Source organism: Natator depressus, chromosome 19 (genome assembly GCF_965152275.1).
Source record: "Natator depressus isolate rNatDep1 chromosome 19, rNatDep2.hap1, whole genome shotgun sequence".
Lineage (NCBI taxonomy): Eukaryota > Metazoa > Chordata > Testudines > Cheloniidae > Natator > Natator depressus.
The window spans coordinates 3,755,568-3,778,577 of NC_134252.1; the positions used below are offsets into that span (position 1 = coordinate 3,755,568).

A 23,010-nucleotide genomic window follows, 5' to 3' on the forward strand; every position below is an offset into this window, starting at 1 on the left:
CTCTGTACTCATGAAAGACTCATTAAGACTCCCACCAGGACAGAGAGGTGTCAAATTCACAAGCAGTCAACGAAGAGTAACCACTATTCTCTATCAAATCCTCTAAATGATGTCTTTTTAAAGTGTAAGCAAACATGTGCTCTATGTTATAGGGTCCAAATATCTCTATTAGAGTAGATGTATTGCAGCTTTAACAACATGCATTTGTACTGAGTAACAAACATAAGCCCTTCATGGCAAATTAACTTCTTGCATTAAAGATAACAGAAGGCTAGTTCCCAGCAAATCATGTGGATTTTTTTTTAAATACGTGACAGTGCATTTTTCTACATGTTACACAAACCTGAGGGAAAGTCTGCCTCCAGGTCCTGCTCCATGTCCCCTTTAGAGAACTGCCTCAGCTCGGGGTCTGGATCCTGCATGGCATTTGATCGTAAGGCATAGTGATTCAGCTCGTCCTCCCAGCTGTGTGGAGTTGACACTGCTTCCGATTCTAGGTCTCCGCTGTAGGTGCTGCCTTGATCTGCAATTAAGAGGACCCATGTACAAAATGCACCGAAAGGAAAAAGAGATGTACAGTAGGACCCAAGTCCTCTCTGCAAATGAAATACCAACCTTTCTCAAATATCTTAGGGTCCAGGAACAGCTCATGCTCAGATGTTTGGGATCCTTAAGAGAAAAAAAAATACAACTAGAATTTGTATGGACATGAAGTATTTTACTTATTTAAAACAGCAGCTGAAATGCAGAATTTCTTAGCTCATATAATTGATCCAAAAGGTCAGGAGACTAACCGGTCAATCTTGGGCGAAGAATAGTGCGGGCAGGTGCTGTGAAGATTCTATACTCCCCACTATAGCTCTACTAGTACACCTTAACCTGGGCTCCAGTCATCTCATGGAAAAATAAACCCAAACCCCCCATCATTCACACACCATTTTCTTATTTTTTTTCCTTACCTCACTATTTACTGGGGTCATTTGCAGACAAACAGGATCTTTGTTTTGTCTTTTCAGGTTGCTTCCCATCTTTCATAAGGGGAGATTCCCCCTTCTCCCCCCAATCCCTTCTACAGTCCAGTCGATGAAAACCCGACTTAGACAGCTGGGAAACTCTTGGGTGGCATAACCAGCTCTATGCTACTCTCCTGGTGCACACCGCCTGAAAATGCACAAAGTTCTGGGGCAACAGCTCCGCACCCCCTGGGGTCTCTTACTGCCAATGCAAGTGAGACCAGCCCCTGGCTTCCCCCAGGATCAGGGAAGTGTAAAAATGCCACGTCGCCACCTCTGGCCCCCTGTACCTCCTCTGGTCCTTTGACAAGTACAGCTCAACCAGACCCAAGGTTCTAGCCCATAAACCCCTGAAAAAATCACATGTGGCTACTTGTGAGTGAGGGGATCAGGACCTGCAATGGGAACCGAGCAGTAACTGTAAATGAATTTTAAAGAAAAAAAAAACAACAAAAAAACAGGCGACAGGATATGGAAGCAAAATTATTTCTAAATGGACCATGTGTTTAAAGTATTCAAGAAAGCATCCTGGCTTTAAGAGACGGGTAACCAAAATCCCTTATGGAGGAAGACCATTTTCACTGCATTTGCCCGTGGGAAAATAAAATAGCAGCTTGCTGATGGGGCAAAAGGAAGGCTTATCACAGCATGAGGCAGGGGCATCTGGTCCAATGCAGGCAAAGCTGACATCTACCTACCTTTCACAGAAATGCTTCCTTTAATATCCTTTTTAAAATGATCACATACCTCCATGAGAATGCGTTTTTTCCTTCTCTTCATCTTCTGCAATCATTTCTGCCATTTGAAGGAGATCAGCCTCAAATGGATTTGTGGGAATCTTCTCCTTGATGTCCTGAATAGTCTCTATGATCTTATCGGCATTGTCTAGAGTAGTTGGGATAAGCATGGGAACTGGAACCTAAACACACGCAGGAAAGTTTAGATTTCTGAGCAATGACTTGCTTTGTTGTACATGAAATAGGTTTTTTGCGTACCAAATGCATTGAAGAGGATCCAGCTATTTTTCTTCCTCTGGCTCTTAGTCTGTGTTGCCCCTTTAGTCTATCTGAAGATGGGACAACTTGCTGTATCTCTGCAATAACCGGAACGATTCCTTTTACCACCACCTCTTTCCCCTACTGCCCAGCTTTATGACCCTGCATAATGACCAAAATAAATCAAGCGGAAGAGGACTGGATGAGATGAACACATGGCCTTTGTGGCACTTCCAGCCTCTGAAAACTCTGGGACCTAGACCCCAGGATCTGAATCTGAACCCAAGATTCTCACATTGGATTAGCCTATGCTAACTCTTTTCCTAAAAGGATGTTTACAGTATTTACATTGCTAGAGGTTCTGAAAGCACCCTGGGACAGGAGTAGAAACGCTACATAAGCGGGTATTTGGTTATAGATAAGAGAGACTCAGGCCGAAGATTTTAGGAAATCTCTCTCTAATTCAAATCTTTTGATAATGAAGTTGGGACCCCTGGGTTATAATTTAAGGTACAGTAGCAGAGGAGCTCTTTGAGGATGGGTATTAAATTTTAAGTGACCTCTAAGGCAATGGGAGATGACTATAGCTCTTGCAACCATCTTTTCCCCCTGAATACTGCCTACTGGGATGTGTTTAGACAGAGTAAGAACAAATATAACCCTCACTGTTCTTTGTTCTAGCAAGACCAATCTGTAAACTGCAGGCCATAGAACATAACCATGAGTTGTCGGATGAACTGAAGGGTAACTTACAGGTACTGGGACCCCAAGTGGAACTGGCGTATACTGGGTGAAGAGGTGAAGGGGCACGGGCACAAACACTGGTACAGGAACAGGCACCACAAGGATTTGGGGTCGAACTTCATCTTCCTCTGTCATATTAAAAAAAAAAAAAAAAAGTGGTTTGGTTCCCAGAGGCAAGGGAGTGTCTGACAACTCAGTAATATCTCAGAGTGGTCCATGGAGAATTATTATTAATAATTCCATTAACAGTGACTTCTGCTTGTAACTCTCCATGCACAACCTTGTACGTTCATCCCAGTGACTGACACGTCTACACAGCTGTGAGCACACCTCCTGCCCCTAGCTCTTAACAGAGGATTACATGCCAGGTAATAAGACAGATTTACCTGAAACGGGACAGGATTCCTGTCAAGACAGATAAATGTATGTATCATAGAAAGTCAAGGGCTATGACTTAGACCACTCTTCACCGGACTAGCTTCCACCCCCTTTGTATGGCAAGGGCTAAATCCTGGTCACAAAGGGTCAAATGGGAGTTTTACGATTGATTTCACTTGAATTGGAATGTAGCCTTAAAACGTTTAGGGCAAGTATTCAAAGAGGATGCCAAATTTGTGCCTGTGTCTGCATCAGTAAAAGCCAGCATTTTATTGAAAAACTGCACCTACACATGCCAAGTGGATTATTCCATAACTAACTAACTAATTCACCCACACTGGGTTTAAGTTTGACACTCCACTCTTTTTATGGACTTACTCTAGCAAATCCCCTGCATCTTCCTTGGAAGTGACATTTAACTTTAGTGCTGTTATTAGAAACTGTTAGGTGTACAATTCAGATGTAAACAATACTGTGACCATATACATGAACAATGGTGGAGAAAGGTATTTCATACGCTGTTCTATCAGAAGAAGGATGATTGAAATGAATACTAGACTGCGCGATCTTGTGTCTTGTACTCAAATTGGGAGCCAAAAACTCCTTAATTCTAATCCTAGAGCAACACAAGGTCCCTCTGTAGCCTTCAGCATGTCTCTTGACCTCCCTGCTTCACTTTCCATGTCTATAACATGATGATAGCACCCTTGTGAAAGTTAGAGCTGATTCCAAGGTGCATTCCACATGCAGTTTTCATGGACTTCAAGAAATGCAGATGGAGATTCTTATATAGTTATAACAGAAAATGATGCTTAAAAGCACTATGCAATCAAGCAAAACCCTTTTATTTTAATATTAGAAATCCTTGTCACACACACTGTTACTCATTCACCTGCAATACAGGCCTTTTTTTAAAAAGGAAGGCAATCTGACACGTACCAGTCTGGCATTCCTTATTCTGGGTATGAGGTTTGCAAGATGTGGCCTTGGTCTGGGTGATTGGCTTGCACAATAATGCTTTGTTTTTTAAAAGCCTTGGAGGTTGTGATGGTGGTAGTTTCAGGGCGTCTGTCTGAGTACTAGCCTGGTTTTAAATACAGAAAAGAAAGTATGTTAAGTTCAATACATTTGGCTATGGTATTTTGTTACAATATGAGATACAAGCCTCCTGCAATATAAGACAGATATAATTTAAAAAATGGAGAATTTGGTATGCAACATGCTTTACTGTTAAAGTGTGATAACCACAAAAAATTTTCAAAAATGGTATCTTATTTGCTCCTCGTGTGTCTTTACATCTCTCTCTTATTTCTGTCAGTGAAGCAAAGGGTGTTTTGTTTATTGCTGTCAACACTGCTGAGAATAAACCTGCAAGAGTGTCTTGTTTTAGATAACAAATAATGCTGGCTAAGTTCTGATTTGAAACCTTAACTGTTTAACAAATATCTAAGACCCAGAAAGAACACAGCTTAGTTTTCAGAAGCCATGTGGGGAATGCAATTAGAAATATCCCATCAACTAGGCAAACTCATGTGAAGTCACTAAAAGGGAAAAAATATAAAAGTAGAACACACCAAGCCTGTCAATCTTAGGATCACTTTTTTGACTGTAAGCAGACTGATTAGTTTTGTTTCTAATTTCCTGCACACTGTGCTGAATCTCTCTCTCTCTCTCATCATCTATTCCAATAGCATGATCAGATTACAGTAGAGACTCCATTGGGGGGGGAACATATATTTGCATTAATGGGCATATTTTAGTTTAGAACTTCAAATCAGCAGTTTACCAGTGTACACCAGAAGAAAGACTTCTCTGTGCAGTAAAAATTCTAGCTATCTATGAAGATGTTAACACGTTGGACGTATTTTGAATCTCAGTCACTGTCAGAAAAAAGATCAGTTTAAATAACTGCTGTAACACTACATATGGAACAGAGATATCTGATGTTTGGATAATATAACAAATTAGTGTGTCTGAGCAAAGCGGGGGGGAGGGGGAGCAGGAGGAAGCGTAAAGGTTCTTTTGCAAAAAACTTACATCTCCAATGATCTTTGCTGTCACAGTAGGAACTGCACCTGTTAATTAGAACAGCATAAACTTAATTTCTGTGTTGCCTAACAGCAAGGCCCTCTTCCTACAGAGGTCAAGTCTTAATCCCCACTGGGCCCAATTCTCTGTTGAATTTAATTAACATTATAGTTATTTACACCTGTGCAAAGTGAATGTGAAACCCTCGCCATTCTAATTTGGTAGCATTTTACATTTGCTCTGCAGTGGTGTAAGTGAAGGCACAAAGTGCAGGGCAATGAAGAACTGGGCCTGTTATCTTCAATGGGAGCAGGACCTAATGCTGCCTATCAGATCTATGAGCAACCAAAATATAAGCCCAAGAAAAAAAGATATAAAGACTTTGAAATTGAGTATTGAGGAATTCTACCTTGTAAGACGTTGTTGGAATTAACCGTGGGCTGGGCAGCAGGGGCACTTGCTAGGGATACCACGTTTGCTATAACTGGAGTTGAATCCTTCCTTATAGAAGGAGGGCCTGATGAAGACGTTGGTGTCATGGAAAGGTTTGCTGTTTAGAAAAAGCAGAAGAAATATAGTGTAAGCATTAATATTACTGATAACAGGGCATATTCATAGCTAGTCTAACATATGATGCAAGACCCACCCTCCACTCCAATATATACACTCTTATAGTTAAAAGCTTGTGTAAGTGTCAACTGCAGGTTTTCAATTTAGATTAAAGAAAATCTGTTTCTTTAAATTCCATATGCAAACCATGCTACCCAATCAGTGGGACATCTCAGATGTTCATCACAGCATGAAAGGACGTTTCTATTTGTATTATTATGTTTTATTACATAAGTGCCATGGGGCCAACTGAGAACAGGACCGAACTGTGCTAGGCACTGTACAAACTGTAGTATAAGAGACAGTCCATGCCCCAAAATCCTTATAATCTAAACAACTCAGGCGAATTGTAACCATGTCCTACAAGACTCTTCACTATCAAAGGTTTGTTTAAGTCCTTGACATACATAATCCCCATGTTTACCATATTTCACAAAAGGTACTGTTCCCAGGAGTCTCTGGTACTAATCCGGACATGGAGGCCAGATTTTCAGAAGTACTGCACACCTGTAGCACTTCTGTTTCAGATGAAGTTGCAGGTACTCTGAACTTCTGAAAATCAGGGCCATGGTACCTATCCCTATCTTTACTACTTAAAACACACTAACTGACAAACTTTACACACCAGGAGTGTCAAATGTTTTAGTGACGGTGTGAGAGTATAAATTAAATTAATGAGTTACATATTACCCTCAATCCACAGCAAAAGTCCCACTGCTATCAATAGGAGATTTGCACAAGGATCAAGGGTAGAATATGGCCTGGAAGCATACAATACGCTTTAATATTATTTATTATTTGGTGAGTAATTTACAGTGTTGCAGTCACTATCATTCACTGGCAGAATATGCCCCTCTTTAGGACCACTACTATTTCTCCCCTTTGTTTCTCTTCCTCTTCCTGTCTTCCTCCCCTCTAACACTTCATTCCCTACAGCAACTCACAGTTCCTATTCCTTTGGGATGAACTTTCACCCTCCTTCCCATTCCATCTGCTCAAATAATCAGTGAGGAATAGCTACAGCTTACATCAAGCTTAACACTAATATTTTAAGAGTCAACACCTAACGAAACTGGAGCTCGGAGTCATTGTTTCAAAATGCCTGCACATTTGGGAAGACAACCCAGCACTGGTTAAACTGAGTTCACATTTGAAAGTTTGTCTTCACAATCCTGAGGTTTACAAATGTATTTTTTTTAATTAATACGTAGATTCTGCCAAATATGATGCTGCCATGTGGGCCGCTTCAAGAAAACCAGGTGCCTGATATCTCTTCAACAGACATTACTCTAATCGAATGTGCTTTTGCAAACAGTGACACTCAAAAAGTAATTTTTTATTTGTCTCGTTTTCTCTACATTGAGCATTTATGTCTACTTAACACGTAGAGAAATCTTGTTTCTCCGCTACAGAGGATTCAAGTAACAAGAGGCAGAAAAGCCCTATATCAGTGTTTCTCAACCTGAGTGAGGAGGGATCACAAGTGCAAGGCCAGCATTAGGGGGTGGCAAGCAGGGCACTTGCCTGGGGCCTCATGCCACAGGGGGGCCCGTGAAGCTAAGTTATATGCTTCAGCCCCGGGCAGCAGGGCTCAGGCTTTGGCTTAGTAGAGGGGTAAAAAAATTATTTATTTATTTTAAAGACCAAAGCGGGTTGCCAGCACAGAAAGGTTGAGAAACATGGCCCTGTATCATAGAATCATTGGTTTAGAAGGGACTGCTAGGGTCTAGTCTAACCCCCTGCCAAGATGCGGGATATACCTGAGTCCATCCAATGGCTATTCTCTCAGTAGGGGGTGTGTGCGTACATTATTTATGAAAAGATCCACTGAACTGAATTTCCCCCGAAACGTACATACTGCATTATCCAAAGCAATTGTTCTGTTCTTATGTTCTAATTCACATCCTATTTTACCTGTGTTGTTCTGAGGTGGGGGTTCAGACACAGTTTGCTGATTACAGAACATCAAAATACAAAGCAGGTTGCAAAAATGTTTGATCTCCCCTTGCCATTTCATAGACTCACTGAGTTTACCTTGTCTTTTACAACCATCACACTTTGCCATCTAAAAAAAAAACAGCACAGGGAAAAAAATTAAAAAAAACCTCAAATACCAGGATAACAATGCATGCATATAAGTGACCCCCTTCCCACCTACCTCCAAAAAAAGCTTTCAGCTTATATGCTGGTACTTTTATAATAGCCGCAACATTTATTGGCACGGCCACAAAACAGCCTAAGGAATGAGAGCATTATATGGTGTTCTCCTGCGAGGTTCCTTTATATGTAGTACTGGTGTTCACAACTTGTGGGGGTGGGAGGCATTCAAAGCCACAAAGGGAACCTGGCACCCAACTCCCCTTTCTGCCTTTGGCTATCTCCCCTGCAAAGCCTAGGAGCAGCACCAAAGCCAATAAACAGGATTTTATAATTAAAGAGGCACAGGGTGGTGAGCTGAGTGTGCCCCAGAGTGAGTCAGAGAACAAGCAGGGCTGAAGACCCAAATAACCTGACTAATTCTGACAGTAAATGAAAAACACCAAAGAGCAAAGACTTCTTTTTCATTCACCTCCCACAGATATGCATGATTTTAATGGAAGCAGAGGTCCACTGTAGACAGTTTCACGCAGCTCTTGGGCTTCAGAAGTTCTTTTGTTATGGCATTTAAATTTCAGAAAGTGACGCATGAAAGCTACTTACCTGATAAAACAAAACCGTAAATTTAGACATGCATTCTTCTGAGCAGAACTCCTCCATCTTCCCCCCAAAGTGATTCTGGACCAGTTTGGGGGAAGCCTGTAAACAGTAACTGCACATTTTACAGTGGTTTCCCCAACGTTTAGCCAAGTCGTGTTTATAGAGCAGTTTACAACCTAAGACATCAAAGGAAGAACAAAAAAAAAATTTTTTATATCAAATTAAGGTGTTTATTTAGCTCTTGCAGTTAATTGTGACTTTTATGATCAATTTTAATAAATTATCATAAAGTATGGACAAAGACCTAGGAAGGTTAACAGATGAGATTTCTCATTTTCTTGCCCTAATTTTATGGCAGGATGCTTTCTGATAGGATTTACCTGACACACAGGCCTGCCTTTTCTTACCTTCACTACAGAATGGCTTGTCTATTCCTGAGAATCGCACTGTCTCCTTGATAATCTTCTCAATTTTGCAGTATGCACACATTGCCATTACACTACTTCTCTTCTTATATTCATCACAGCAGGTCTTCCCACAAAACTGAAACATTTTACCCTGTAATTACATGAGAATAATTCAATTATGCAAAATCTTGTTTTCCCTCCAAAACCAGTATTTTTAAATAGTTAAAAAACAAAAACAAAAAAAAACATGTAAGGTATTTCTAGTGCTGGTGAAAGTCACCATTTGATAATGCTGGAGAATAAAGTCCGCAGAACAGGTGCAGCACAAGGTGGGAGTGGAAAGGTTCCCACAGATGCACCCATCAATGTTCTTCACTCCTGATCAAAGGGATCATCTCTAGAGGCAAGAAGGAAAGCTGCCTACATAGTCATTTAATCCTTTGCCTTTCTTCTGAGGCAATCAAAAAGGAAGCAAATCAATGCCAATTTTGATGGTGGTTTTGCTGTACCGAGCCTACTACCCAAATCCCAGGATAGCTGGCCATAGCAAGACACCAAAGGACTATTGTCAGGTTATTGCCCCTCGTTAGGGTTTTGTGTCCGTTTCTGATTCAGAAAGATCTGCATGCAAAGCTCTAATCTTTATTACCTTGTAGTCAAGCAGTTCAGGTTTGGTTGCAAACAGTCGGTTACAGTGCTGACACTTGAGTTTCACAACAGTGCGGGCAAAAGTGACTTGCTGGGACTGAGCAGCGAGCCTCTGGAGACCAGCTGCAGCTGAGCTGCTCATGGAACTGGGGGAGACAGTCGAGGTAGTGCCACCTGATGCTGATACCGTTGCCCCAGAGGGAATGCTTACAATGACTTGACCCTGCGACAGGGGCACCACAGAGGAGTTCATTCCTGCAGGCTTGTTGAACAAGTTCTGTTGGAAAGCAATTGAGGAAGGTATATTTTGCAACAGGAAACCCATGTCTTGGAGATTATAGCACTAGTCTGCCATTCTATTAATTGAACTTTGAAAGAAAGTCTAGACATGATACCTGAAAAGCTACAACACAGCTGTAACTGCAGAAATTGCGTATACTCCCATCTGACATAGCCAGGTGATACTGAGGGATTGCTGAAGTTTTACAGCTGTTACACTGAACTTGGACACCTGATGGAAAAACAATGAAAAAAGAAAACCTAGTGAATAAACCCATGATTAAAAGCATTGCAAATGGCTTTATGCTGTGCGTACAAAAAAACACCAAGCATTCTGAATGACAAAGTTAGATATATCTAAGAAAGAATATGACCAACATCCTATAGAAAAAGCAGCAGCCAGAGTAGATTGAGCACTTTATGATATGTTGACATGAGCACTGCAATGGTGGTACATAGGTTCCTGCATCGTACTTTATTGTTAATTAATGCTCACAGTATTGCTGGCAGGTCAGTAAACATTTGCCCATTTTACAAGAGAGGCATCAGAGGGACAGAAGCTAAAGCCAAAGGGGGAATGAGTGTCAATCTGGAATGTTAAAATGCAAAAGTTCCAAGGCCCTCACCTGTCATTTGTGACACGTAAAACCCTCAACCCTTTTACAACAAAAAATAAAAATACAAAACCTGCTGTTTAAACAATAATACATTTGAAGGGTATGGCAGAAACATGATGACCTATGTACAAGATACAGGAAGCAGAGTACTAGAGTGATTAAAGTCTTCCCAGTGCTTTTGACTATATGAAAAGCTATAATTTTTTAAAATTATAATTGTAGTACTGGAACACAGTGTATGCAGAATGCGAAAGAATGTATGTTCCTTGATAAAATCCCATGGTAACTGGCTGAGAAAGAACTTGGCCTGCAAAGAACTGGAGTGTTTTACAAACAAAGGCCAACAAACAAACCAACAAATCATGCACTGGTCATCACCTCAGAACCATCATTTATGCACAATTTCATCGCAATTGTAGGCATGCCCATGACAAAACGGTGCACTACAGTAGTGCACCCTGCCACTCACACCACACCTGTCTGTTTCATGCTTGTGAAGAGGAAGTACATTAAGATTTACAGGTATCTTCCTGCTCTCTGAAGTCATAGGAAATTCTGTACAGGTTGTTATTCTAGCAGACAGGGAACAGGATGTGAATTCGATATCAACACAGCAGATAGATCCACTTTTAGAGCTATCAGCATTCAAAGCATGCAAGTAAGTTTACACCCAAGTACATAAAAAGAAAAAGAGGTAGTAAACTAATAGTTGATAAAACTTTAGCTTCTATTCTTTTTTCCTGGCAAAATAAGATAATATTTAAACTGGAAGCACTGTAAAGTTAATAGTTGTGTATACAACAAGGAAAAAACATAGCTCTTATTTCAGCCTATTATTCTAATGATTTTTTAAGCTTTGTTTTCAGGATGAACTAAGTTTGATCTAAACTAGATGGAACTACGGATGTAAAACAAAAACAAAGGAATACAGTTACCTGCAGATGTAACCATTTTAACTCTGTAGGCTGACAAGCAGTTAACAGAGCAAAAGAGTTCGGTCTTTCCTAAATTATTTGTGCTCTCTATCATCTCAGCTGAAGATCTCAAAGACTTGCACAGTGCACAGGGTGTGATTTTTGCTGATTTCTGTGGAAAGAATAAAATAAGTCACTCATTTGGAGCTTAAAATTGGTATCAAACCTGCACATTAATCACTCTAGTACATAAAATATGAGAGCCACTGTATGTGAAGTTTGATTTCTTATGAAGTTATTGCAGTGTTTATTACTTACAATGTATTTCTTCACTGTAACCTTATGCTCCCTCATGTTTGTTTGTACCCCTTGTTTTATGTCTAGGTTGTAAGCCCGTCTTTTTATGTGTTTAAATAGTACCTAGCATAATAGTTCTGGGGCCTCTAGCCACTGCTGCAACACCAACAATTCCATTCATCTAGTAGCTTTTGTTGGAGTGTCTCAAATATTTTACTAACGTTAACTTTCAACACACCAGTGAAGTAGGTACGCAATATTGCCATTTTTGCAGATGGAAAGACGAAGGCACAGACAGGTGAAGTTACTTGCCATGGGACACAGTCAGTGGCAGGGCTGAGACTAGAGTCAACTACCATCTCCTATCCTTAAAAATGCATTTTGTTCTGTAATCAAGTAATATCGGAATTTTGTGGAAGGACATAAGGGAAAGATAGACTATATACAATGTAAGCATTTAAACTATCAAAGACAAGCAGTTGGTTAGAACTGGTTTATCAGTTGCGATAAATATATTTTGGGCATAAGTTATATACAAGCAATAAAAGATTTATTAACCTTTCATTTTCTTTTTTTTATAAGCTTTGTAAACATTATGGTGGTGCCAGTAAGGTCTCCATAGTTAAGGTTATACTGAGATTCGTACAAACAGAACTAAAATCCCTTTTTTCACTGTTTAATTAATTTGGTTTCTTAATTTGTCCCAATAGCTCTTCGGAAGACAATTTAATTTTCCAGGTCATTTTCTGGATGAAATGTTCCTACTTTTCCAGAAAAAACACTTAAAAAAATCATTTTGAAATTCATCCCCTTTTTCTGACTTATGTAATCTGAATAACGGAACTGCAGGCTCTTCAAATTACATACTGCATGCTTACTCTAGCTACAGTTGAGGGAATTTTTTTCTAAAATAATTAATTTTTTTAGATGCTATTTGTCATAACATTTTGTTTTAATTATAAATCAAAAGCTCGTGTCTTTAAGAGGTACCATTATAATATCAGAGGTAAAGATAAATGAATAGGGAGATATGAATGACCCTATCATTGTCCCCTTCCACATTCCCCTTCACCCAACTCCCTTTACACAGTCATCTCTCCACTCCCACTGGCTCTCCACAACACTGCTTTCTGGAGTTGGAGGAACAGAAGAGGAGAGTGGGGATGTGGGTTTGTTAGAGATGTGAGGGCGCGGAGGGACATCTAACTCCCACCACTGATTTGCAACTGTACAAGCTGTACAACTACGTTGTCTTAAAAAATTAAGAGGAAGGGGGAAAAAAAAAAAAAAAAACAGAGGGAGGATGCAAGTGACCAAAACTTAAAATATGCTCAGCCATAGACTGAATTTCTTAAAGTCCTGGGAGAAGGAGAGGGGGCAGGGATTATTTGCATCGTTTGCAGGAACAGAACCTAAGAAATAAAAGAATAAAAAAAGGAAGGCTGGAGGCTGACATTAGTAGAGGACACAGTTACTGTTGTGTGGTGCCTTTACTATACATTTCTTTAAATTGTTTGATTGCTTAAGTTTAGCCTTAACAAGTTTTTTGGAGTCACATTCCTTTTTTGGGGATAAAAACATTCTTGTGATTTTGTACCCTTCAATTATTGATATATACTCTCAAAATGTAACACCAGGTTAATGGAGATTTTTCTCTGGAAATGTCAAAACAAAATATATACCAGTGATACTGAAACAATTATTTCATAGAGCTAATGGCTTTTAGCTGTAGAGCTATAAAATATTCACTATTCACATTGGAAAGCAACAATTAGCCAGCTATTATTTAAAAAAAAAAAAAAAAAATTAGTTAAAAGGATCAGAAAGGGCAGTGAATTAAGCAGGGTTGGGAAGAGAGGAAACAAAGCCCCTCAACTCACTGTCATATGAAAATGTTTGAGATACATGTTCGTAACTCATTTATGCAGTACAAATGGGTTTCTCCGATGACATACAACATAAAACTTAAATTTGAAATCATTCTTTCCTAGATTTCTACTGCATAAAGACACATTTTTCTCCCTTTTCCCAGTTCCTTTCCATCTAAGACCTGTTCCTTGCTCTTTCATCCAGGTTTAGGCTACAATTTTCAGCAGCGATCACTGTTTTTGAAGGTACATTTTTGCATCTGCACATCAGTTACCTGCAGATACAAATGCCACCATTTAATCAGCCAAGTACCTGATTTGCAGGCAGAGTCAAGTATCTTGACATCTTAATGGTGATACCTGAATGGACAATGCAAAAATGGAGGTTACATTTAAAATATCAGGGCCTTATTATTTATTTTCTATACAGTGCTACAAATCTACAGGGCACCATATTGTGGTAGGTAGGTGTCAAACAGGTAACTGGTCCCTACACTTAAGGACTTACAAGCTAAAGACAACAAAACAAGGGGGATAGCCATTAGAGCTTGAGTGTTCAACATAGGGTTCTCTTAGAGACAGGCTTGAGATATAGTTTGGATGTCAATTTGAATTTCTCCAAAGTTGGTGATGTCTGGATATGAGATTTTGGTTCAGGTCTATTTCTAGTTTATCAGAGGTGGAGTCAGAGGAAGCTTAGCATCTGCTGGTAGCCGTTCTAGGCATGCAAGGTAGCATGAAAAAAGGTATGGAGACAAAGTGACATGTTTGAGCAGAGCTTGAGAAATTAAAGGGCAGAGATGTATTCAGGACAGAGTTAATGAGAACTGAAGCCTTCAGTTGGTCTATTCTAAAGTCTACACTTATCAATTAAAGTAACTTCTCAATCGATGGGGCACATGAAGTTTTAGAAGTATCAAAAAAAAAAAGTACCTGTTTGTACCCGGTAACACATGTTGAACTGCAGAACTTCTTTGACTGTCCTTCTATTTGAAGAACGTGGCATTGGCCAGAGCCACTGTAACAGTAGCCCCCGCAATTCTCACAGCAGTTCATAGTCAAGTTATTAGCAGAACGGAACTTGGAGAAGCAGGCATCACTGCAGAGTTTGTGTACAACATTCTGATAATTCACTTCATGTCTAATCTAAAAGAATAAAAAGGTAAAATAGTTAGTGTCTGAGATATTAAACTGTTCTGATCTGCAGGAAATTCAAACTAGAAAGTAGAAGTTACATATAAATTACCACTGCATTCTTCTGGCACATGCTGCACTTGGTTGAAATGCTGTTAGTATGAATAGTAACAACAGGTTTCCTTTTCAATTCATATGTAGAAAGACATGACTGGCTGCAGAAATCCTTGCTGGAGTTTGTATTGTCAAACTGCGCAGTGATCACATCCTTTGGATTTAGGATCTCTCTATTTAAATTAAAAAAAAAAAAAAAAAAAAAAAAAGGACAGATCAGCTTGATACATCTGTGGCCCTTGGCAGACCAAACGCATTCTCTGTAATAGCAGTAGTAAGAGAGTGTGACAGTCTCTCACTCCCATGGGCTTTATTTCAATACAGTAGCCTTTCTCAACTATAAAACCCGCAGAATACACTGAGACAAACTTCGTTTAAAAATCTTACTCTCAAGGCGGGTTGTGTTTTTGCTCTTGTTGTGACTGCTTTACACATTAACTTAGACGAACCAGTTTGCTTACATGTCACTAAGTAACTCTGCTTTAAAATGTAGTATGGAAAATAAGGTGATGTAGACTGAGAAAGAGCAAGAGAAACATTTGTCAAAAACTTCAGAAAGCAGGATACATAAATTAAATTCAGAAGAGAGTTCCTTTAACAGGGAAAATACTCATCAGAGGGGAAAAACAACAACAAAATACAACTCCTGATCACTGTGAAGCCTGTGATGGCTTGACCAGTGCTGTTCCAATCCTTCCGTTTTTCACCTTTTGTGCTGCTCTATTTGATTCTTAACCACTGAATTTGACAGAGACGAGTTAGTTTTTCCTCTTATTTCCTGCCCTGCCTGCCCTCTTAATTACTGCAACTCTTTTGGCTAAAATGCTTTAAAATTCTTAAAGAGCAAATCTTCTAAGCCAATGCTCTTGATGGAAGGCTTCTGACAGTAAAATAAAGTTTAAAATAACACTGCACTTATTGCAGATGAGAACTACTTTTCTGAACACAAATATGAACAGCAGACAACTGAAAATTGTTGTATGTTCTCAGTAATGCATTAAACATACCAACATAACAAATTGCTGACCTTGTAAATCTGAAGGTAACAAATCTGTTATTGAGGAAGTCACAGTAATATAAACAAAGTAGCATTCATTATGAAAAGTGACTTTTGTAACTAACAATACCACATATGAATAACTCTCCTTGATAATCAGATCCCGCCACAATTAGGCTCAGAGGCTATTCATTTGCCTCAGATTATGGTATATATTAGATATTGATGAAAGCTTGAACAGCTACACCCAAAATTTCTCTTGGTTTAGTTTGGAGATAAGGACACAAAAGAAGATATGGTTTATAGGCATTAAAACTGCTTCTGTAGCAGTAGACAACAAATCCTGGTTCAATGCTACTTTCTTATTCAGAACAGGTTTTTCAAATTATGCCTATAAAGGGCAAAGTTTCTTTTTCCATACCTGACAGGAGTTGTGAGCATCTGATTTAGGTCATGATATCCCCATAACCAGAAACTTATTTCATGCTCAATAATTTCATTTCTTCAGCTCAGCAAGGGTTAGATATTATATAATGAAGTGCCACCTGCGTGCTCTCAGGTGGCTTCTTTGGTCAAAAACTTAATGGACAAAACATAACCTTGCAAAGTGGAGAGACTACCCCTATTGCTAAGTTCGATAAATAGCTTAGAGAGCTAGAATTTGTAGGGAATCTCATGAAATACAAGCTATCAATTACATTCAACTACTAAACTTGATTTTACTTCATTGACTTTAGTAATTTAATTGTTTTAAGTTGAAGAGCATCTGTTAAATGCATTCTCAAAATATATTTAAAACTTGAAGAAATCTAATTTTGTATATGATTATTTTTAGAATGGGGGAAGGGGAGCAAGTCCTTTTGAGAGGCAAACTTTTATTTCCTGTTGATTTTAACTGGAAAAAAAGAAGGTGTGCATATCAGGGTAAGCGTTTTAAAAAAATATATGTAGTTGCATACAACAGCCCATTTGCAGTGACAGAAAACCCAGTTCACACTACCATTTGCAGACAGCTCAATCAGCAGAGGCAGAGAATGAAATGTATTTCTGAAAGGAAAGACTGGTGGTAGAAGTGGATACTGGGGGGCCAGAGGAGGAAGGAGAGGATGTAAAATAGTGATCCCTAACAAGCTAACTTTTCTTCACAAACAAAGCCTTTAATTATTCATCTGAATTTTAGTTATTACTAGAACTAGCTAGAACACTGCTTTACTTTGAGCAGCTTGAGCACGTCTTCTTTGTAGAAGCTGGTGGACGAGAAGCTGGAACAGTGTATCCAGTGAGGCACAGTGTGGAGCAGAAGAGCTGAGTAGAGCCTTTCCTCTGGTACGCCGTTTGTCCCTTCTGGAGGATTTTTTTACAGCCAGAACAGGAAACCCGAATGGCTGTGGTTGGAACTGAAGGCAGCATTTTACTCATGCCAGAGGATGCCACAGCAGGCTGGAAACCTGATGTCAACTGTGGAGCTAGAAAAACAAGAGGAAATATATATTAACAGCCAGTATGTACTGGGTGAAATTCACCCTGTGCAGAAGGCCAGCCTCTGCATTTGAGGGACTAACTGGGATTTCAGTAATGCACAAGCTTTGTCCATACATACGTATATATGCGCCTTGTGCTGGCCTTCTGCACAGGAGCAAATTCCACCCATTGTTATAATTAAATACATACTTTTACATCCCTTCCAGATTTAATTCTCTCTTGGGTTCTGAAATACAAGCGTTTTGTAGGTTCCAACTGAAGAGTGTCCAGAGTGTCTAGAAGCTCAACCAGACTTCATTTCTGCTGCAGTTAGATAGCAAATGAAAAGCATGCTAACCCACGGGGTCATTTTTTGAAGTTGAAACATGTGGAAGATTTAATTACATTTGGTCTTTCCTGTTCCTTACCAAGAGGACTGCCACTGACTGAAAATACAGCACTGATCTTCAGCTCCCCTTCCTGAGTTTTTGGCTGCTGGCCGTACTCCTGAACAAAGGGAAAAGGAGACCAAATAAACAAACCTAACAAAAAGTGACATTAAAACAAATGAAAGGCATCAATTCCTTCATAATGTGCTACTAAATACAAGATCCAAGAAACCAAAAAAAATGAGAACTCTTCATAAACTTCTATGTCAAAAATCAAGGGCCAGAGACATACCAGACATTGTTGCATACAAAAACCATATATATACCCACTGCATTCTCAAAGCTCACATTGGTGTATGCAAATTGTGTAGTGCTGTGTGGAGATTTCATAGCATGAATTGTACGTCCCCTTCCTCAGTTATATTTTCAAGACACTTTGATGGCCAAGTCTTAAAACAAATCCATGCTTCTCCCCAAATAATTAGCAGTTATTAGAGAGCTTTTCAGTTACAAAGCATGTTGCAACTTATTGTTCTTGCCCTTGCCTTGTAAAATAGAGGCAAGTATAGTCCTCAATTTACATATGAGAAAACAGAGATTATGGACATGAGGAAGTCACTTAAAGGGAGTAGATGTCGGAACTAAAATGAGGTGTTCCTGTCTTCTAGTCAGACCATGCACCCCTACTTGCTCTCTCCAGACATTTAAACCAAACAGCAGCCACCACCCAGAAGCAAGGCACATTCTATATGCAGATTCTAAAGTCTAAAACAATAGTTTCATGGAACTATATAAATGTTTAAACAATTTTCAAAACACACAACACATTCAATGTTCTATAAAGGAATCTACAAGGCAGATAAAGTTTATCCTATTTCCAGGCATGTGGGGGCAGTAAAATCCACATACTGTGTATAATGTCAAGCTTTATAATATTTCTATTGGGGATGGAGGAAAATTCCAAACTTCTTTACTAAGACAACTGAGTTACGTCTCTTAGAATTTCCCACAAGAACACCCAGGGATACTAGTTCCCTTTGGGAACTGATGGACTGCAACATTTAAAGTTTCTTCTCTTTTTAAAGTGAAGTTTTATCTGTGTGCACCAGAACAGAGCTTTTTTTTTTTTTTTTTTTTTTAACTATAAAAAAAAAAACAACTGTAAAACAACTGAAAACCACTACAACTTTTAAGGTTTACAAATCAGCTGTAAACAGACATTTTAACAACTTTAATTATAGTGTTAGCTGCAGGCACTGTTGGTAATGGGAACAGGATCACATCCTGATGTCCATCATGCATGATTAGGTTCTTAGAGAGCAAAATTTCAAAGCAATACAATTGAGCTAAAAATTAGAAAGCATCAGCCTTGAAAATCACTTGCAGCAAAGTCTGCTGTGTATTTCAGATTGAAGAAAAAACACATTCTCAATTTAACAAAGCCAAATTAAGAAAATCCTCACCAGCTTCCACATCCTCAGTAACAAATAAAGATGAATATTATAGCGTTCTTTTACCCAAGTGATTTGTGTGTCTAAGAATTTAAACTTCATATATCTTAGTTTCCAAGTCTTCACTGACATTGATCAATATGACCTTTGATAAGCAAAGGATATCCTGCATTAAGTTCTGCTTTCATAGCCAAACCCATACAGCCTGAAATAAGAATCTGCAAATTATTACACACAAGAATGAATGTTTAAATTACAGTGAACAAAATAAATAAAAAATAAATCAATGTATTCTCCAACCAAACACTGACACAGATACCAACTAGCAAGTCCTAGAGTAAACGAGATTCATGAAATATTTTGTCAAATAATTTGGAATAATACATACACTTGAGAAAAAAAAATAATCACAAAATGTTCATGAACTTTGCACAAACAAAATGAGGTGAAATTTGAATGAATAGTTGTTACAAATGATATTTCCAGCTTTAACCAGTACACAGGAAACTTTTTCTTTACATTTATCTATGAATAACATCTTTGTTCACTTGGACCCAGAAGGCACCATAGTTCAAGTTTATAAAGATTTTCAAAGAAAAATAAATGGAAAGACTAAAAGGGGCAGATACAGAAGAAAGAGTACAAAAAGGTACAGAAAGAACAAAACAAAAAAATCCACCACTAAACAAAACCACCAAAACACAGGCAGCAGTGTCAATACTGTCAGTATTTACAAACCCTAACTTTGTTCTCCACTTACCTAGAGAAGAATTATTCTCACACACACACACACATTCTTTTTAAAAGCCTTAGGCAAACACTAATTACCCTATGAGGATGATATTATACCCATATTAGGAATGAGGAAGACTGAGGCATTGTCAAATCAAATGATTTGCTTAAGGCCACAAAACAATCAAGTGACAAAGATAGGTTAGAACTTTTAAAATCCTGCCCATGCCCCCCTGCCACCACATTCAATCCACTAGCCCAGTGGTGCCCAACTTATTACACAGGAGGGCCACATAAACCTACGGAGGGCCACATAAACCTAAGCACAATCTTGTGTGGGAGGCCAAACAGATTCTACATATTTTAATAAGATTTAAACTCACCTGTACTGATTTATATTTTAAGTTCAGTTTGTTTCGTACGTATTTAGATAGACCAGTGGTTCCCAAACTTGTTCCGCCGCTTGTGCAGGGAAAGCCCCTGGCGGGCTGGGCCGGGCTGTTTACCTGCCGTGTCCGCAGGTTCGGCCGATCGCGGTTCCCAGTGGCCGCGGTTCGTTGCTTCAGGCGCAGCAGTGAACTGCGGCCAGTGGAAGCTGCGATCAGCCGAACCTGTGGACGTGGCAGGTAAACCGGCCTGGCCCGGCCCGCCAGGGGCTTTCCCTGCACAAGCAACGGAACAAGTTTTGGAACCACTGAGAACGACAATACTGTATATAGAAACAACCTATTCGTATATTTGTGTAAACTAAAAATGACGACAAAATGCTAATGAATCGGCCATTAGTATATTGTGCTGAAGCAGGCTGCGGGCCTTAGGAAATGCACTGGTGGGCCGTGTATGGCCCACAGGCCGTCGGTTGGGCACCAGTGCATTAGACCAATGGTTCTCAACCTTAGAATCATTCAACTTTTTTCCGTATGGTCACAAAAGTTTCTATAAAGAAGCTCAAGAAAGCATTTAAGCATACACTTAAATGTTCCTATAACTAAAGTCAAGTCAATGGGAGTTAAGCATGTGGCTAATTGCTTTTGTGAATCAAGGCCTCTACGGGTACGTCTACACAGGGATAAAAGACCCAGGGCACAGCTGCAGCTGGCCTGGGCTCATCGGACTCAGGCTCTGGGGCTGAAAATACTACTATGTAGATGTTTAGGGTCGGGTCCCGCAAGCCTGAGCCAGCTGATCTAGGCCACCCACAGGTTTTTTATCCCCATGTAGACAATCCCTAAGCTCTATTTCCAAAAAATTTTTTCTAGCCCTTATGCTTATGAAGGTAATCTTTCAGATGTAAACAGCAGATGTAGTCTATTTTTATATACTGCTAAGGTGTGACAATTCACAAAATAGTCAATAAAAACCATGAATTATACTTTAGATTTTTTAAACATGACATTGCCATGGGCTGGACCGAAGTGTCTACTTTAGCCACAAATGACATCATAAACTTATATGCAGTGCTATGTTTTTAAAAAATTATGTATTACAGCATTTTTGTTTTTACCTAACAAACGTTCTGGGATACGGGGTCATGGGAGGAAAAAAGTTGCTTGGTTTTGGGATTGGGGCTAGTAAAAGATAGAGAATCCCTGCACTAAGATGTACTGCCTGTAGGACTAAGCTTCAACCAACAACCAAGTGCAAGATTTAATTCATATCCAGTTTATAGGACTGGATGTAAGAAACCAGAATATAAAAAGTAGTGGCAGCCTTACCTCAGAGTTATCAGGTTCATCTTTAATTTTGTCTAACAGTCCCTGCTGTGGTGCCATCGCTTTATCATATTCATCATCCAAAGGCTCTTCCTTAATTCTAATATTTGATGCAAAGGAATTCCCCAGCTCCTGACCAATGGATTCCTTACTCGCAAACAGGTAGCTAGACTCCTGAAGCACAATAATATGAAAAAGAATTACACAATATCCAACGTTTAGATGACCATTTCCTGTATGTCTGTAACTATTCCCTTCCCTCTTCAAATGCTTTGGCTCTTGTGAACAAAGCAACAGACACTTAAAACCAGCAGGCTCTACAAATCTAGGATGAAATCACGGCCTCGCTGAAGTCAATGGTAAAACTCCTACAGACTTCAGTAGGGTCAGGATTTCATCTATTAAGCAGTTTTTCCGCATAAGAACGGCAGTACTCGGTCAGACCAAAGGTCCATCGGCCCAGTACCCTCTCCTCCGACAGCGGACAATGCCAGGTGAGCCAGAGGAAACGAACAGAACAGGTAATCATTAAGTGATCCATTCCATCGCCAGTCCCAGCTTCGAGCAAACGGCACGGGGCACTGCAGAAGAGCTCACCAAACAGGGACCACTTGTTTAGTAGTTGGTCTCTAAATGATGTGTACAGCAACTTTACTATCAAGGGCCCCCATCCAAAGAGGGTGGGAAAAATTAAAATAATCTGCATTTGATCTTTCAAAGTAATAAAAATGTATATGGAGACAAACTGCAGATATTTTTTAAAAATTCAGTTTTAAAGTTACACTCACACATGAAACAGTTATTTTGAAATACCCAAAACAAATACATTTTGCTATACCAAAAAAACCCCGAGAGATTCATAACTTACCCTGAAGTTAGTTTCTGGAATCTGTGGTGCTAACTGTGTCCGTAACGTTTCTTCTACTTGATTAGTAACTGGGGAAAATGTATATTAAAGTGAATACAATTCTTAGACAAAACTGCTTCAAATCTGTCTTGGGTCTCTGAATATCTCCAATGTATTATAATCAAACTTCTCCTTCTCTTCCTTCCCAAAGCAGGTCAAATATAATGCTCAAACAGAATTAAGATTTTTGTTCTTCTATTAGACAATTTATTTCCCCACATCAGTGAAATGGTCATAAAATTCTGAATTCTCCCTGTGGGTTATTTGCATCTGAATGAACTCTGAGGATCCTGCCATGTTTCTGCATTTACATTTATATCTGGCTATTGATTTTTTCAAAACAAGGAAACAAAAACAACTCATCTATTTCTTGCTTTTCTGCCCCTTTCCCTCACTCCATAAGTACTCGCAGCTAATACATGATGAGATGTATTCAGTGCATGCTCTTCGTAAAATGTTCAAAGATACTGCATTTCTTACATAAGTCTAGCAAGTTTGTGAACATTTATTATAGTTGTCACAGTTAGTGGCCACTTTACTCAAGGTTGCAAAAAGAGTTTCTGAGAGTTTCAACTTTAAGCTCATCATAATTTTCCAAAATATGCCCCTCTGGGACAGA

The 23,010-nt window shown here is 39.3% G+C and overlaps 1 protein-coding gene across 4 annotated transcripts in view; it reads right to left on the bottom strand.

The window, feature by feature from the left end:
• LOC141974700 (zinc finger MYM-type protein 4) overlaps window positions 1-23,010 on the bottom strand; it is a 55,532-nt gene that overhangs the window by 12,130 nt on the left and 20,392 nt on the right. For all 4 annotated transcript variants that reach the window (XM_074934640.1, XM_074934641.1, XM_074934642.1 and 1 more), the window contains 19 exons: window positions 22,353-22,420; window positions 21,488-21,658; window positions 17,629-17,707; window positions 16,953-17,205; window positions 14,741-14,915; window positions 14,428-14,640; window positions 11,351-11,501; window positions 9,915-10,030; window positions 9,521-9,796; window positions 8,872-9,022; window positions 8,468-8,640; window positions 7,682-7,832; window positions 5,568-5,708; window positions 5,168-5,205; window positions 4,070-4,214; window positions 2,762-2,880; window positions 1,761-1,932; window positions 616-669; window positions 344-523 (listed from right to left, as the gene is read on the bottom strand). In XM_074934640.1, the coding sequence (XP_074790741.1) occupies window positions 344-523; window positions 616-669; window positions 1,761-1,932; window positions 2,762-2,880; window positions 4,070-4,214; window positions 5,168-5,205; window positions 5,568-5,708; window positions 7,682-7,832; window positions 8,468-8,640; window positions 8,872-9,022; window positions 9,521-9,796; window positions 9,915-10,030; window positions 11,351-11,501; window positions 14,428-14,640; window positions 14,741-14,915; window positions 16,953-17,205; window positions 17,629-17,707; window positions 21,488-21,658; window positions 22,353-22,420 (2,826 nt within the window). The remainder of the gene's footprint in view (window positions 1-343; window positions 524-615; window positions 670-1,760; window positions 1,933-2,761; window positions 2,881-4,069; window positions 4,215-5,167; window positions 5,206-5,567; window positions 5,709-7,681; window positions 7,833-8,467; window positions 8,641-8,871; window positions 9,023-9,520; window positions 9,797-9,914; window positions 10,031-11,350; window positions 11,502-14,427; window positions 14,641-14,740; window positions 14,916-16,952; window positions 17,206-17,628; window positions 17,708-21,487; window positions 21,659-22,352; window positions 22,421-23,010) is intronic.